The sequence below is a fragment of the Vipera berus genome, assembly GCF_964194415.1.
Source record: "Vipera berus genome assembly, chromosome: 2".
NCBI lineage: Eukaryota > Metazoa > Chordata > Lepidosauria > Squamata > Viperidae > Vipera > Vipera berus.
In genome coordinates this window covers 268624394-268641931 of record NC_138203.1, presented here as the reverse complement: position 1 = coordinate 268641931, position 17538 = coordinate 268624394, and the positions used below count along the sequence as shown (strand labels likewise).

At 42.4% G+C, this 17538-nt stretch overlaps 1 protein-coding gene across 1 annotated transcript; it reads right to left on the bottom strand.

Moving 5' to 3' along the window:
* Positions 1-30: 30 nt before the first annotated feature.
* Positions 31-13167, bottom strand: LOC308664675 (uncharacterized protein). The gene is made up of 6 exons (XM_081322116.1): positions 12953-13167; positions 10230-10571; positions 7116-7233; positions 5240-5292; positions 3536-3591; positions 31-998 (listed from the first exon to the last, which is right to left on the bottom strand). The coding sequence occupies exons 1-6, from the start codon at positions 13164-13166 to the stop codon at positions 870-872; spliced, it is 912 nt and encodes a 303-aa protein (XP_081178242.1). The 5' UTR covers position 13167; the 3' UTR covers positions 31-869.
* Positions 13168-17538: the final 4371 nt, after the last annotated feature.

Below are 17538 nucleotides of genomic sequence, written 5' to 3'. Positions count from 1 at the left end.
TCCGACGCAAGGAAGAGACGCCAGCCGGTGTACGTGTTCAGCTCTTTATTGGAAGGGGGGTAGCGTACTGGGGAATGAGGGTTACCTGGCCTCCTTAAATACCTAGCCAGGTAAGCGAAGAGCCAATGGGGTTGGCCCTAGGTTTCCCGCCGAAACTGGGTTTCCCGCCAAAACCGTTCAGGCCAACGCCCCCTGGTGGCTGTTGCTATGCAGGTGCCTGCATACATAACAATTATCCCTACAGTATAAGCTGCCCTGAGCAAAATGACTCTTGAATAAACAGGCACAGCGTGACTACTTGTGTGACAGGCCCATTAACATTTATTTACACATAAAGCAAAAACTGTGCAAAACAAAAATACCACGGACGTGACAAAAATACATTTCTATTTTACATTCCAACAAACAAGTGCCTCCAAGTCCATTGTTGATCATCCACAGGTTAATTTTGTTAACCTGTAGAATCAGGTTTCTTGCGAATCTTAGCAATGAAAATATCTGCAGAACCCTTTTGCTTACTAGAGCAATTACCTTGTGTGCAGCTTGACCTTCAGCCAAACTCACCTATCCTTTAATAAACCAGACTGCGTGCATAGATCTTGATGATTTATTAAAAGAAAAGCCTTGGCAGCTGGAAGATGTGTGGACTTCAGCTCCCAGAATTCTCCAACCTCAGCCCTTCAACAAGCTTGGGAAACCCTGCTCTTTTATGGTATGAATTTTGGGAGTTGCAATTCCATACAACTTCAAGTTGCCAACATTGAGACACCATACACCAAAAGATTGTATAAATTCTGGGAGTTGAGGTTCAAGCTTCCATAGTTGAGAAACGCTGCGTTAAAAGATCGTATATCAGCCTTTGGGACAGATCAGCTTTCTGAACAATTGCTTGCAAGCATTTCTGCATAGATGGTAGAAGGTGTCCCCTCCTTTCTCTGACTCTGGCATTGCTCAGTCTCCTTGAATTCCAAAACCGAGTATTGGATTTCTTCTGCTCCCTAAAAAAAAACAAAAGGGGGGGGGGAGAGAGAGATCAAAAGACCAAGGCCCACTATGGTCAGTAGTATATAGCAAACTCCTTCAACCACCATCAAAGTTACAGAATTTTAGCTCAGGCTAATGACCAAACCGTAGGGATGCGGTGGCTCAGTGGATTAGGATGCTGAGCTTGTCGATCAGAAGGTCGGCAGTTTGGCGGGTCGAATCCCGAGTGCCGCGTAACAGAGTGAGTGCCTGTTACTCGTCCCAGCTTCTGCCAACCTAGCAGTTCGAAAGCACGTAAAAATGCAAGTAGAAAAATAGGGACCACTACGGTGGGAAGGAAACAGCGTTCCGTGCGCCTTTGGTGTCTAGTCATGCCGGCCACATGACCACGGAGACGTCCTCGGACAAGCGCTGGCTCTTCGGCTTTGAAATGGAGATGAGCACCGGCCCCTAGAGTTGGAAACGACTAGCACGCATGTGCGGGGAAACCTTTACCTTTACCTAATGACCAGACCGTATAGTCAAAGCTACAGTTTTCCCAGTAGTAATGCATGCCTGTTAGAGTTGGACCATAAGGAAGGCTGAGTGCCAAAGAATTGATGCTTTCAAATTGTGGTGTTGGAGAAGACTCTTGAGAGTCCCTTGGACTGCGAGGAGATCAAATCAGTCAAGGCTGAAGGAAATCAAGCCAGACTATCCTTTGGAAAGTCAGACACTGAAGCTCAAATACTTTGGCCACCGAATGAGAAAAGGCGGCTCATTGGAAAAGACCCGGATGTTGGGAAAGATTGAAGGCGAAAGGAGAAGGGGATGGCAGAGGATGAGATGGTTAGATAGTGTCATTGACCAAATGAACATGAACTTGGGCATGCTTCTGGAGACAATGGAGGACAAGGAGCTCTGGTGTGCTCTGGGGTTACAAAGTGTCTGATTGAACAATAAGGACCAGGCATTGCTTCTTCGTGGTTCACCTGCAGAAGCTCAGTGTATTGGCAATCAATAAAACGGAGTTTTCTGTCATGTCTGTCTTGTAGCATAGTCAGATTTTTCAGAAATCTTTAAATGAAGATAGATCCACCAGAGGGTAAAGGACAATGGAGGACAAACACCCTCCATCCTCTTCTATCTGCCTGTCTAACTTAGCAGACCTACCATATCTGAGCCATAAATGTCCAGAAGGTGGCAGCAAAGAAACAACCCTTATGTGTGTCACAGGTTCTTCTAAGTATAGTCCTAGATTTACAACCACAATTCAGCCCAAAATTTCCATTGTTAAACAAGGTAGCTGTTAAATGAGTTTTGTCCTACTTAACGATCTTAACAACTCAAATTTACAACCTTTATTTTTTTTTTGCCAGTGTGTTAAAATGAATCACTGCAGTGAAGTGGTTGTTAAGGAATTCTGGCTTCCCTCATTGACTTTGCTGGGAAGGTTACAAATGGTGTCCTCATGACTCCAGGACATGCCAGTTGCCAAGCATCCAAATTTTGATCACGTGACCACGGGGATGCTGCAATGGTTGTAAGCAGGGGTGGGATTCAAATAAGTGAACAACCAGTTCTCTGTGTGGATGCCACTTCCGAAAGTCATTTCTGGGCCAGGGCAACAAAAATTAGCTACCGGTTCTGCCAAAAGTGGTGCGAACCGGCTGAATCCCACCACTGGTTGTAAGTGTGAAAAATGGTCATCAGTCACTTTATTCAATGTCATTTTAACTTCGAATGACCACTAAAGAAATGGTCCTAAGTTGAGAATTACCTGTAGTAGATCTGTACTTCTAAAGCAGGGGTGTCAAACTGCCGGCCTGCGAGCCAGTTTCATCATATCGAAGCCACGCCCACCCCATTGCCGGCAATGCAAAAAAGAGTTGTGATATGTCACGACACATCACGTGACGTGGCGAGTCTGACACTTGAGGGACCTGACTTGGAAGCAGTTAAGTCTGCATAGATACAAGTGTGGAATGGCCTTCAAGGAATGAGCCTAATAGTCTGGCAGGACAGAAATGGGTGAGGCAAAACAAAAGGGGGAAATCCGTTCACCTTTCTCTTCAGGTGACAAAGTATTGTTGCCAGAGCAAATCCAAATCCTAAAAGCAATTTCTTAAACTGACTTTATTTGCAGCCAGTTTATGGGAGACAAACAGCTGAAGAGTGCAATGCATAAACATCCACTGCCCTCTGAAGGAGAGACTAGATTGGCCTAATATGCAAATATATGTAAATCAGTGATGGGATTCAGCCAATTCGCACCACTTTGGCAGAACCGGTAGCTAATTTTTTGTTGCCCAAGCCCAGAATAGACTTCTGGAAGCGGCATCCACACAGAGAACCGGTTGTTCACATATTTGAATCCCACCACCTATGTAAATTAACTTGTTGCAGAATGGTTTTAATTTATAATGGCTTTCACTTGAGAAAAAGGACATTTTGTTACAAACTGGAATGTGGATCACGCTTATACCACTCTTTCTGGCATTGGAGATGGCATATTAATCTATTCAGTACTTGATATAACAATCAGGAGCAGTAGAAGTGACACAGAACTTACCTCATTCATCTCTACGTCTTTCTCTTTCCCTTGGTTCTTTAGGGGTTTTTCTACTCCTAAGTTTGGAAGATATTAGCAAATGTAATAGAAAAAACTACAGCAACTCACTATGATTTCTTAAAGATCAGGTCAACAGCTGTTCTTCCCGGGCATCCATTTTGTAAAAGAGGACTTCACAGTGTGGAATGGAAAGCTCGCTGTGGCCAATTCTCTGTGGCAACTCATCGCAGGACAACTCACAACTCATTCAACAATTCAATTTAATTATTTAAAATAATTTTGAAAAATAATTTTAATTTTCATCTTTCACACTTAATTTTCTCCCTTCTTTGGTATGCTTTCTTTAATGATCTCGTTCCACCATTTCTTCGATATTAGTGTAACTCTTATCCCATGGCAAGTTGGCTGCGGTGAATTGTCCTAGACCATTGATGGCGAACCAGTGTCTAAACTGCAACCCAAAACCCACTTATGTACCGTCAGGTGCCAGGTGGGCATGGCCCATTGGGTGGGTGTGGCAAATTGGGTGGGCATGGCTCATTGGGTGGGCATGGCTGCGGTGGTAATGGCAGACTGGGTGGGACCAAAAAGTTCAATCAATCAATTCCAACTTTGCGAGATCTTTTTTTTTCCCGTGAGAAGTTGAAATTGATTGATTGAACTTTTTTTTTTTGCACATGGCGAAAATAAAAGCACTACACAAATAAGGACACTTACACATACATATTCAAGACTGCAAATTGGATTAAAGGATATATATAAATATCCTGTAGGGACGTGGTGGCTCAGTGGGTTAGGACGCTGAGCTTGTCGATCAGAAGGTCGGCAGTTTGGCGGGTCGAATCCTGAGTGCCGCATAACAGAGTGAGCGCCTGTTACTCGTCCCAGCTTCTGCCAACCTAGCAGTTCGAAAGCACGTAAAAATGCAAGTAGAAAAATAGGGACCACTACGGTGGGAAGGTAACAGTGTTCCGTGCGCCTTTGGTGTCTAGTCATGCCGGCCACATGACCACGGAGACGTCCTCGGACAAGCGCTGGCTCTTCGGCTTTGAAACGGAGATGAGCACCGGCCCCTGGAGTTGGAAACGACTAGCACACATGTGTGGGGGAACCTTTACCTTTACCTTATAAATATCCTAAATCCAGGTATACAAATCTCTCAAAAGCAATGTTTCTCTACCTCAACAACTTGAAGATATGTGGACTTTAACTCCCACAATTCATAGTGTGCTTTAGTTAAGTATTTCTCAACCTTGAGAATTGCAATTTTTGTAATTGTAATTTTTAAGGTGACACAAATTTTAAAAAATCCTAAAAATATGAAAACTAATCAGAATTAATGTGGAAATTTTAATTAACTTTCTATTAAGTCAAATACAGTTTGTATTCTAGACACACCCAATTTGGTATGCAACTTTCAGCATACTCCTTAAAGGCCAGTTGTATCCATCGGCCCCAAAGAAGTTCTGTCTCAAATAATCAATAGTTTAATCAATGTTTTAATCAGAATAGAAAAAACTGAGCCGAAAGGCTCTTTACTGTAGCCAGTTAGACAGAGAAAGAATTGTGGACATCACAATTTTGACTGTCAGTGATGCACTGATTTAGACTATACTAAGCATAATCAGGGAAAAAAAATCATCAATCTTTATTACAGTCATAGATCACCAAAAAGGAAAAACAAAAAATTTAAACACTACTCACCAACTGAATCCTGAATCCCTTGTGATTTTGCCTCCTTTGCAGTCTTACTGGGGCTTAAAAGGATGACAGAGAAATGCCTCCTAAATATCTGGTTTTTATAAGGTTCATTCAAACAAGAAAAAACATGGTGCTGTGGTAAATCAGATATTTAATCTGAGCGCTGGCACATGTTGGATATCTAATAATTTTAGAATCTGAGGGTACCTTAAAGATCAACCCCTGGTTTGGCCAAAAAATAAAAGAAATACAACAGCACTTAGATTTATATACCACTCCGCAGTGCTTTACAGCCACTGGGAGGTGGGGGGGGGATAGAAGGCTGAGTCAACCTTGAGCCATTAAGAATCGAACTCCTGGGGTGAGGAGTGTGTTAGCCTGCAGTACTGCATTCTAACCACTGTGCCTGTTGTGTTGTGGGTTCTGGAGAGCAGGAAGGACGCTGAGAGGATGAGTACAGCATAGCAGCTCTTTATTAGGTGAAGGGACTGTACTGGGGAATAGGGGCTACCTGCACTCTTATATATACCTGGCCAGTACCTGGCCAGGTACTCAACCAACCAATCGGTTTGAACCTGTTTCCCGCCAAAATGCTTCCCGTCGAAACAGTTACAGTTCAACGCCTCCTGGTGGTGACTCTTATACACTGCTTTAGGTGTTGCAATAAAGCTTAATACATAACAATGCCACCATGGCTCTTTAAGGCAGCAGTCCCCAGTCTTTCCAGCTTGGCAGGGAGGGCGGGAGAGAGGGGATGGTTCCGTGTGAGCGGCAGGCACACGAGCACTCGCCCATCACTTGTGCAGCCTGGTTCCAAATGGTCCCTTTCTAATGATCTCACCTTCCTGAAGCTTTGATTCTATTTATCTAAAGCAATGTTTAGATAAAAGCCACAATTTTGATGACTTAAAGCTGTCAGGACTTTAATTCCCAGAATTCTACAGCCAGCAGCCTGGCTGGGGATTCTGGGAACTGAACTTCACACAGCTTAAAACTGCCAAAGTTGAGAAACACCGATCTAAACAGATAACAGCTAGCTCCCTGAATTGAGCTTTATAACAACTCAGAGGGGTTCCAATTTTAGCTCCAGAAGGAATTGTGCTCCCCTAAAATAAACTTGTTTGTAATCTGGAAGTGTTTCTGGATTCCCAGTTCCTATTAAATCACCAGAAAGGCTTCACTCAAGCCCTCATGGCCTCAGTACCTGACTACTATGCTACATGGGACTGCCCTTGAAGACCACCTGGAAAGTACAGGTGTGCAACAGCCCACATCCTAATGGGAGTGACTCCATACTCCCAAACAACACCTGTATTATATGGGGAACTTCTTTGTTCCAGGATGCAATGTAAGATGCTAAAAATAGCTTTTAAAGTTGTACATGGCTTGGGACCTATGTAACTATAAGAGTCTTGTTTGCTCCAAGAAGAATCTACTAAATAGAACTGTGTGTTTCTTCCACTAAGTTGACCAGACCAGGAAATCAACAGGAAAGCTTAATTCTTTTATTGATATTGGGCTATAATAAGAGGTTCTTGCATATCAGACTGTGCTGTACTTTCTTCCCCTTCTTATACTCCAGTGAATTAAAAAGCTGTCTGTCTGAGTCACTTCTGAAAATGATTTATCTGTTGTGAACTTAATGTATTTTTCACTCCTCGTCACTTTGGTAATGGAGCTTACATATTTCCATCAAAGTCTTCGCTCTTTTTTTGGTTCCATGTCATTTTTTTTGCCAGATTGTAAGGATATCACCAGAAGACAGTGGCAAGCTGTTTCTGCCCAGCCTCCCACCATCATGGAAATCAAGGAAGCAACATCCCTACAGGAGTTGAACTGAATTCAAGGGAGACATTCCTGTCTCTTTTTAAATCTTTACCTGATTCTCCGTGACTGAAGCTTCTCCCAGAGAACAAATATAGCTACCCCCATCCATAGGAGAGTGATGAATCCTATCACGGAACCGCCAGTGACTAGGATCTTAAACTTCTTTGTATCTTTGGAGAGACATAAAATAGAGCTGAAAAAAGGAGCCATTCCAATGGAGTCAAAAAAGTCAAGATGGCAGCCTCCATTGTGTGGTTGAACCGTTACGCATGCTGCCCATGCGGGTTTCATAATTAAGGTCTGGAACTTCATACTGATAGAGCTGGCAGAGATGGCCAAATTAACTGTTCTATTTTTTTTTTAAAAAAAGGAAAGTATCCAGTTTTGCTTCTATTTGGAAACCTCTTCTAGATTTTCTGCTTGAAACAGGGGAAAAATGAAATTTTGACTTTAGATTTTGCTGATTAGATTCGATTGCTTTTATAGAAATGGCTACTACTCACTAAATATGTAAAAGCAAAAAAGCTGAGGTTGTCATTTTATTCTGTATTTTACTGCACTGAAAAAGGCTGGAAGTTAAAGCCTTTTTTTATTTTCCCTTTTACCCCCACTTCTTTTCCTTTCCTTTTCTCTTCCCCGTTCCCCTATTATCATTATTTTCATTTCTATTTTATATTATGATAAACTTCAATAAAAAAGAAACTATAAGCACATAGTAAAAGTTGGAGCTTCAACTGAATATCAAGACAGAATCTTGCAAGTTGGAAGAAACTTCCCACTGACATTTTTAATTCCTTGATCCATTGGGGTGGTCCCTTCTTATGTTCCAGACCTAGAATCCTAGGTCTGGAATGGAACTCAGAGGTCTTCTAGTCCAACCCCATGATCAAGGCAGGAGACTTTTACCATTCCAGTCAAACAAATGTCCAGCCTATTTTTGAAAACCTCCAATGATGGAGTACGCACAACTCTGGGGACGCAAGCTATTCCGTCGATTAATTGTTTTCATTGTCAGAAAATTTCTCCTTACTTCTAGATAGGATCTCTCTTTAACAAGCTACCATCCATTATTTCTTGTCCTGCTCTTTCTTTCTGGAAAACCCAGGTAGAGCTAGTGAAAGGCAGGACTAGAACTCACAGTTCTGGTTTGTTTGCTTGTTTGTTTGGCAAATTTATATGCTACCCAACTCACACACAGTGGCTCTGGACAGCTTATAGCATTAAACATCCACAACATAAAACCTCAGAAAATCCCACCCACCCCCAGTCCCTCCTACCCCCTTTAACCACTGCACTACACTAAACTGATTCAATTAGTTTTCTTCTGCAGATAGTCATCAACTTATGATTAGAACTGAACGCAACATTTCTTTTGCTAAGCAAGACATTTGTTAAGTGAGGCTTGCCCCATTTTACAACCTTTCTTGCCACAGATGTTAAGTGAATCACTGCAGCTGTTCTTAGTAACACAGTTGTTAAATGAATCTGGCTTCCCCATTGACTTTGCTTGTCAGAAGTTCACAAAAAGGTGATCACATGACCGTGGGACATTGCAACCCTCATAAATAATGTTTAATGAAGAGGAGGACACGATAGCAGTGTTCCAGTATCTCAGGGGCTGCCACAAAGAAGAGGCAGTCAAGCTATTCTCCAAAGCGCCCGAAGGCAGGACAAGAAGCAACGGATGGAAACTGATCAAGGAGAGAAGCAACCTAGAACTAAGGAGAAACTTCCTGACAGTTAGAACAATTAACCAGTGGAACAACCTGCCTCCAGAAGCTGTGAATGCTCCAACACTGGAAGTTTTTAGGAAGAGACTGGAGAGCCATTTGTCTGAAATGGTATACAGCAGGGGATTCAAACTGCCGGCCTGTGGGCCGGCCGCATCATGCAGAAGCCGTGGCCACCCCATTGCCGGCAATGGCAAAACCATCCCGATACATTGCACGACGTCCCGTGATGTCGCGAGTTTGACATGTCTGGTATAGGGTTTCCTGCCTGAGCAGGGGGTAGGACTAGAAAACCTTCAAGGTCCCTTCCAACTCTGATTCTACAATCTTTTCCACAGCTGTCATTAAGAGAAGGATAGAAGGATAGATGAGGGGGGATAGATGGGGAACTCATCAAATTTGCAGACGACACCGAACTGGCAGAAGATAGGCTTAAGATACAGAAGGAACTTGACAGACTTGAACATTGAACTCTATCTAACAAAATGAAATTCAGTGATGCAAAAAGTAAGGTTCTACATTTAAGCAAGAAAAACCAAATGCACAGGTACGGTATAAAGTGTGGCCCAAGGACCCCTGGAGGTCTTGAAAGACTCTCTTGGGGGTCCACAAAATCAAAATTATAGGTAGTCCGTAACTACCTATAGGTAGTAACTGTGAGAGGGATCTCAGAGTCCTAGTGGACAATCACTTAAATATGAGCCAGCAATGTGCTGCAGCTGCCAAAAAAGCCAACACAGTGCTAGGCTGCATTAACAGAGGGATAGAATCAAGATCACGTGAAGTGTTAATACCACTTTACAATGCCACACTTGGAATACTGCATCCAGTTTTGGTCACCACGATGTAAAAACAAATGTTGACACTCTAGAAGGAGTACAGAGAAGAGCAACAAAGATGATTAGGGGACTGAAGGCTAAAACATATAAGGAATAGTTGCTGGAATTGGGCATGTCTAGTTTAATGAAGAGGAGGGGCGACATGATAGCAGTGTTCAAATATCTCAGGGGTTTCCACAAAGAAGAGGGAGTCAAGCTATTCTCCAACATTATTATTATTGTTGTTGTTGTTATTTAGTTGCCAAGCATGTGGATTTTGATGACATGACCATGGGGATGTTGCAGCAGTCATAAGTGTGAAAAACGGTCATAAATCACTTTTTTCAGTGATATAACTTTGAATTGTCACTAAACGGACTGTTGTAAGTCAAGGACTACCTGTATTTTAGTTTCAACTAGAGTGAGAGAGGGGATCAACTGTGAAAACCCAGCCCTGTAATCCATACTGGTTCAGAACTAGCTTTGTATTGGAAAAACACCCTTGCGTTGAGTGCTTGAAGTGTCACGGGTTGCTCCTACCTGTCTGAATTCAACTGAACCATTATCTATGCAGGTGGTAGCTCTGAGATATGGGCAGGGCATAAATCTTATACTCACCCAATGGTGCTGGGGTAGACCAGGGCATTTCTTCAGACTCCAATCTCTCTGAAACTCTAAATTCATCTTCCAAGCAATAGCCGTCAAACTGGGTGAGACATCTGGGATTGCTGCACTGCCAGAGGCCATAATTCTGGGGACTGTCTTCGACTGTGATTGTAACTCTTAGCTTCACAGAAATATGATTAGACGTTTTCTTCCCATTTAAAGTCCAGACGATGGTAGAGCTGTCCTGAGTTTGGGCTTCCAGCTGGTCATCACAAGAATTACAGGTCAACTTTACCCTCTGTTTACTTCCATGGGAATTCTTGAGAGGGTAAACCTTCATCCCACGTCGATTATCTGTCAGAAATACCAGCAGGTTATTCCTTGAAAGATTTGCAAATACAGAGGTAAGGATCAATGTCTGTGGAGATTTCTAACCCCCCATGGCTGTCTCAAAGATCCTTTTCCAAAAGTCTATTGGACTTTTCTTAGGTTTTTCTTTGAAAACATTTCGCTTCTTATCTGAGAAGCTTCTTCTGTTCTAACTGAAAAAAGTTAAAAACTGAAAAAGCTCCTCGGATGAGAAGCAAAATGTTTTCAAAGAAAAAAAAAATCAAGAGAGTCCAATTGCCTTTTGGAAAAGCATCTTCAGGAACAGTAAGGATATCTTTTTGGGAGACACTGGGATCTGAATGAGAGGTTTAAGTTACCAGTTATTACCTGGTTACATACAGAATTCCATACTGCATTTAGTGAAATACTCCCAATAAAAGGAGAGGTGGAGGTACAGGGAGGATAATGGAAGGAAATTTCTCTCCTTTATAGAATTGCAACTGCCTATCCAGCAAATCAAAACAATTTAGAGGAATCAGACAGGCAAAGGTTCCTCATCTAATCATGAAGAAATCCATCAGAAGAAATAAATACTAGCAGAGTTTTTTTTTAAATAGGTCAGTTAATGGCTACATAGGTAGTCCTCGAGTTATGACCACGACTGAGCCCAAAGTTTTCCTTTGCTCAGCAAGACAGTCGTTTAGTGAGTTTGCTGCATTCTTTCTTGCCATAGTTGCTAAGTGAATCACTGCAGTTGTTAAGCAAATCATTTGTTCATTAAGCAAATCTGGCTTCCCTCACTGATTTTAGCTTGCCTGGGAAGGCTATAAAGGATGAGTGATCACATGACCCCAGACAGTGCAACTGTCATAAGTACATGCCACTTGCCAAGTGTCTCAATTTTGATCATGTGATCATGGAGATGCTGCAACCCTTGTAAGTGTGAAAAACAGTCATAAGCCACTTTTTCCAATGATGTTATAAGTTTGAAGGATTGCTAAACGAGTAGTTGTAAGTTGAGGACCACCGGTATCATCAATGATATCTAAAGAGAACCTTGTTGATTTGGGAAATATACTCGCTGTCAATCAGATGCTGGGGATGTCAGCATGTCCTTGCTTTCCTGCCAAAGACAGGCGGAAGGGGTGCTGGAGATCATCTAGACGTGGCTCAATAAAATCTCTGCAATAGACTATACCAAACAAATGGCCAGGCTCCATTGAAACCTCCAGTGAATGGGAGCCTATCTGTGCTTTTCTGTTATCAAACAACATGTTTGGAATATTTATTTGCTTCAGTAATCATAATAGTAAAGTTAGAAGGGACCTTGGAGGTCATCTAGTCCAACCCCCTGCTCAGGCAGGAAACCCTATACCATTTCAGACAAATGGCTGTCCAGTCTCTTCTGGACATTCACTGCTTCTGGAGGCAGGTTGTTCCACTGGTTAATTGTTCTAACTGTCAGGAAGTTTCTCCTTAGTTCTAGGTTGCTTCTCTCCTTGATTAGTTTCCATCGGTTGCTTCTTGTCCTGCCTTTTATAAATAACTCATGGCAGTGAACATACCTAATAAGAGCCGTGGTAGCACAGTGATTAGAATGCAGTACTGCAGGCTAACTCACTGCTCACTCCAGGAGTTCGATCCTGACCAGCTCAAGGTTGACTCGGCCTTCCATCCTTCCAAGGTCGGTAAACAATCCGGACCCAGATGGTTGGGGGGCAATATGCTGACTTTGTAAACCACTTAGAGGGCTGTAAACCACTGTGAAGCAGTATATACATCTAAGTGCTAGTGCTACTTCTTCCTCTCTCTTTTCCCCACAACAACAACCCTGTGAGGTGAGTTGGGCTGAAGAGGACTGGCCCAAAGTCACCCCAGGTGGGACTAGAACTCACAGTCTCCTGCTTTCTATTCTGGTGCTTTGACACCCCTGCACTAGACCATTCTCTGATTTTTGCTGAGTCTTCCAGCAGAATTCTGGGAGTTGAAGTCCACACATCTTAAAGTTGCCAAATCTGAAAAGTACTGGTCTAAAATTACAAGCTTGGACCATTCAAACCCAGGGTGTGTATTAAGGCCTACACACTGACATTCCTTCAAGCCAACAGCTGGCTAGGCCACCCAGATATGTAGACGTCTTCTGGAAGACATCAGTGCCATTTTCAAACAGTCTACTGCTATTTCCATCCATCACAAGGGTCTTCAAACCTGGCCCTTTTATGACTCGTGGACTTCAACTCCCAGAATTCCTCAGCCAGGCATGCTGGCTGGGGAATTCTGGGAGTTGAAGTCCACGAGTCATAAAAGGGCCAGGTTTGAAGATCCCTGATACATCATTTGGTGCCATGAGGACATTCAATACAGTATCTACTTCCCAAAGCCCTAAAATGCCGCATTTTTATTACCAGATTTCACACTGACTGAGATAAAGGATGAGTTTCTTCTCCCATCAGAACAATAGAAAGTGCCGGAGTCATTCATATGTTGTAGCGGGACGGTGAGGATGAACCTTCCATTATTTTTTTCTAGCATCAACTTTGATGGCCTTTGAAATCTCTCTAGGTTTTCATTAATGACCATCTCATCAGAAATCACACTGCAAATTTCTATCTGGCCCATTTTTAGGCCTGCACAGATGGGGTAATGGGGAATCCAGTACCATATGAGTTTCACTCTGTTCAGGTCACATGGAATTTTAGTCTCACCTCCAGCACTGACCTCCATCTCTGAAATTATGAGGACAAAAAAAAAGTTAATTAGTTAGTCTTTACCCACCACAAAGCCAGCCCCAAATGCCCAAATCACAAATTTTCTGTGAACCTGAGGCATCTGTAGCAGGGGAGGGAGGGGACATCAGAACAGTCAAGATGGCAGCCTGGGCCTCACAATCAAAATCCACATGTTTTTTACACCCTCCAAGGTAAGCATCTTGGCCAACCTTAACTTCTGGCCAAGCCTCAGAACCACAGCAACAGAGAGGAAAAGCAATACTATTAAATATACAGGTAGTCCTTGACTTACAACCCAGAATTTATGTTGCTAAGTGAGACATTCATTAAGTTAGTTTTCCCCAGCTTACGACTTTTCTTACCACATTTGTTAAGTGAATCACTGCAGTAATTAAAAGTAACATGGTTGTTAAGTGAATCTGACTTCCCCATTGGCTTTGCCTGTTAGAAGGTTGCAAAAGGGGATCACATGACCCCCGGGACATTGCAATCATCATAAATACGAACCCGTTGTCAAGCATCTGAATGTAAATCACATGACATGGGGATGCTGCAACGGTCATTAGTGTGAAAAATGTTCATAAGTCACTTTTTTCAGTGCCCTTGTAACTTCAAATGGTCACTAAACAAACTGTTCTAAGTCAAGGACTACTTGTTTATGGAAAAATATGCTCTCTTTGTGCTAGGAATCACAAAATGTGTGGAAGATGTACAATTTTTTAGCCTATTTCAACTATGGACCCAATTCACTTACCGTAATTTATTTAGAAATTAGAATAGAATAGAATAGAATAGAATAGAATAGAATAGAATAGAATAGAATAGAATAGAATAGAATAGAATAGAATAGAATAGAATAGAATAGAATAGAATAGAATAGAATAGAATAGAATAGAATAGAATACGAGATGAGACGAGACGAGACCTTGGAGGTCTTTTAGTCCAACCCACTGCTTAGGCAGGAAACCCTATACCATTTCAGACAAATGGTTGTCCAATCTCTTCTTAAAAGCTTCCAGTGATGGAGCACCTACAACGTCTGGAGGCAGGTTGTTCCATTCATTAATTGTTCTAACTGTCAGGAAATTTCTTTAGTTCTAGGTTGCTTCTGTCTTTGGTTAGTTTCCATCTGTGGCTTCTTGTCCTGCCTTCAGGTGCTTTGGAGAATAGCTTGACTCCCTTTTTTTTGTGACAGCCCCTGAGATATTGGAAGACTGCTATCGTGTTACCCCTCGTCCTTCTTTTCGTTTAACTAGACATACATAAACTATATAAATTTATATTTTCTCAAAGCTTTTAAATGTTAAATTAACAATGTCCCCTTTCTTAGTTCCTGCATTTCTGACACAAGACAAGATTTATTTGTTTACCACATTTATATGGCTACCCATCATCTAAAAAAAAACAACTCTGGGTGCCATACAACATTCAATTATTTACTGGATTTACTGGTGCCTTAACCAGTAGATCAAACTGGTTCCTCCTTTAAATTTTCCAAAGAAAATATGGCCCCCACTTTTATGCTACGAGATGCACCAGCCTGTAGCTGCCTTCAGCCCTGACCGGCACGGACTAAAGAGGGCTTCCCCGAGGATCTGACTGCAAGATGATCAGGCAGTTTCTTGCAAGAAAGGATCAAAAGCTTACCTTGGAGAGCCCACACAGCTGTTCCTGCCAGGGTGACAGCAGCCACAACGGCTGGAATTAAGAAGAGAGAAGGCTTCATTGGGGGAAGACGCTAGAACAAGGGCAAGGCACAGCTTTGGCCAGTTGTAAAGAGGAACTGGGGGAGCTGGAGGGGAAAGGGAAACCACAGATGTTGTCAACGAGCATGAGAAAGGAGAAGGGAACCCAAGAGTGCATCTCTGTGGGCAAGGCCCTACAAGGGACCTGCCAATCATCAGGAAGCTCTTTCCTCTTGATTCCATATTGTTCCCAATTTATAAGGTAAAGGTAAAGGTTCCCCCGCACATGCGTGCTAGTCGTTTCCGACTCTAGGGGCCGGTGCTCATCTCCGTTTCAAAGCCGAAGAGCCAGAGCTTGTCCGAGGACGTCTCCGTGGTCATGTGGCCGGCATGACTAGACGCCAAAGGCGCACGGAACGCTGTTACCTTCCCACCGTAGTGGTCCCTATTTTTCTACTTGCATTTTTACGTGCTTTCGAACTGCTAGGTTGGCAGAAGCTGGGACGAGTAACAGGCACTCACTCTGTTATGCGGCACTCGGGATTTGACCCGCCAAACTGCCGACCTTCTGATCGACAAGCTCAGCGTCCTAACCCACTGAGCCACCGCATCCCTCCCAATTTATAGAACATTCTTATTCAAGCAAGTCAGCTGCAGGGTGTAGTTCAAGGGGTGGGTTATCTCTTTTAAAGCCGTGGTGGTGCAGTGGTCAGAAGGCAGTACTGCAGGCTACTTCTGCTGACTGCCGTCTGATTGCAATTTGGAAGTTCGATCCTGACCAGGCTCAAAGCCTTCCATCCTTCCGAGGTCAATAAAATAAGGACCTGGATTGCTAGGACCAATATGCTGACTCTGTAAACCATTCAGAGAGGGCTGTAAAGCACTGTGAAACGGTATATAAGTCTAAGTGCTATTGCTATTTAGAGACCCCTGTGATTCAGGATCTGTCAGCCTTATGAGGTAAACCAGACTGAAAACATGATCAGATGAGCTAATTCTGCTTTATTGTATAGCATTGCATTAAGAGACTCTTGCAAGTCTGACAGTACAAATCTTTGCCCACCCCCACCCCCTCAGAGGGGCACATGACAGGGATTTTATAATATTCTTAACTTACACAGTTATTTTATATTTTAATTTGACTTATCCTTTTTTCCTCTTCGAAAATGGTTATAAGGGTTTATCAGGCCATTGCAGACTGGAATGTAGGAGAACTTTCATCCTATTGCTATATGAATTGATTGATAACTTCTCTGGACAATATCTCCTGATGAGAGAGAGAGAGAGAGCTTGTTGGCATTAACTGGTGTCTGGTTTGCCTTGTGAACTCCAGACAGCCTTCTTGCTTATTAATATCCTAAAATGTACACCCCTTCTGTCCTCACACTTCATTTTAATAAACATGTGAGGTATTATGGGATGCAAATATGTAACATGTTTGATTACATGTAATTGATTGCCTATGCAAAAGGGAAGTTACTTTGGTCCTGTCCGATCACTTTTTCTCTTGCATTATTTTTTTTGGATGTCTTTATAGAAAAGGGAATGTATGATGGGTCTCGAGGTTCTCCCTTTTCATAGGGAGATCTCACTTTATCAGAGTACTCTAGTAAATTGCTTTTAAATGATCTTCCAACTCTGTTGCTTATTGGAAAAGGTAAACCAAAGCAGATCCTAGGGTCAGATTTGGCTATCATCCCCCCCTCCCCAATCTCCTTTACAGCCCCCAAAACTAGGAAAAGTCCCATTTAAGGTCCCTTTGGGGCCTTTTGCCCCACCCACTGTGCAGCTGCAGGCTATGCTATCTCTTATCTAACTGTTCCCTAGGCAATATCTCTTCATCTCGTCTCCCAAGGCCTTTCCCACATACCATTTCAGAATCAGGATATCTGATTTCAGCGTACTTGAAAGATCATTCGCAACAGAGATATATTGTGGAGTGGAAAAATGGATTGATTACATTCAGAATAAATATGGGACTAAAAAGTTTCACTTAGCATTTGAATAAGTATTGATGTGATATTTATATTGCTTGTAGTTATTTTATAAGAGTTAAAGTGCGATAGATTTAATAGTTATTGTTGTTTGCATATGGTAGATTATGATTGTTTTTACTGTTATACCTTGTATTTAGCTCTCGGAAGTCGGGGAGGGGGGAGGGGGAGGGAGGGAGGTGTTGGGGAGGGTTGGGAAGAGGGGAAGGGGTTGGGAGGGGTTTTGTTTTGTTTTGTTAAAAACAAAATGTAATGTAAAACTTTTCAATAAAAAAAAGAATCAGGATATCTCTGCCCTTGCCAGGTTGAATCTCCCAGCCTGGAAATCCAGTACAGGGGGTTCACTGGGGATTTAAGGGAATATCATCTTCAGGGACTCTCCACTTAAGCCTTTTCAATGATAATCTCCACCTCTGGGACAACTTACCTTCAGTATTTGTCCATTCCTCTCTATTACAATATTTTCCATGTATTGTTATATTATAAATAGTATAATTCTATGCACTTGGGGGGGGGTATTATTTAGAACACACCTGTATTATTTAGAATCGAATCCAAGGCATTACACAACCTCATCATTTAT

Bases quoted from the DNA above. Each gene is read 5' to 3' on its own strand.
- LOC308664675 (XM_081322116.1), bottom strand. From the start codon at position 13,166: ATGGGCCAGATAGAAATTTGCAGTGTGATTTCTGATGAGATGGTCATT. The intron at 5,293-7,115 runs GTAAAGATTTAA...CATCCTTTTAAG, and splicing joins CTTCAGTCACGGAGAATCAG to CCCCAGTAAGACTGCAAAGG. The intron at 3,592-5,239 runs GTGAGTAGTGTT...TTCCAAACTTAG, and splicing joins AGGGATTCAGGATTCAGTTG to GAGTAGAAAAACCCCTAAAG.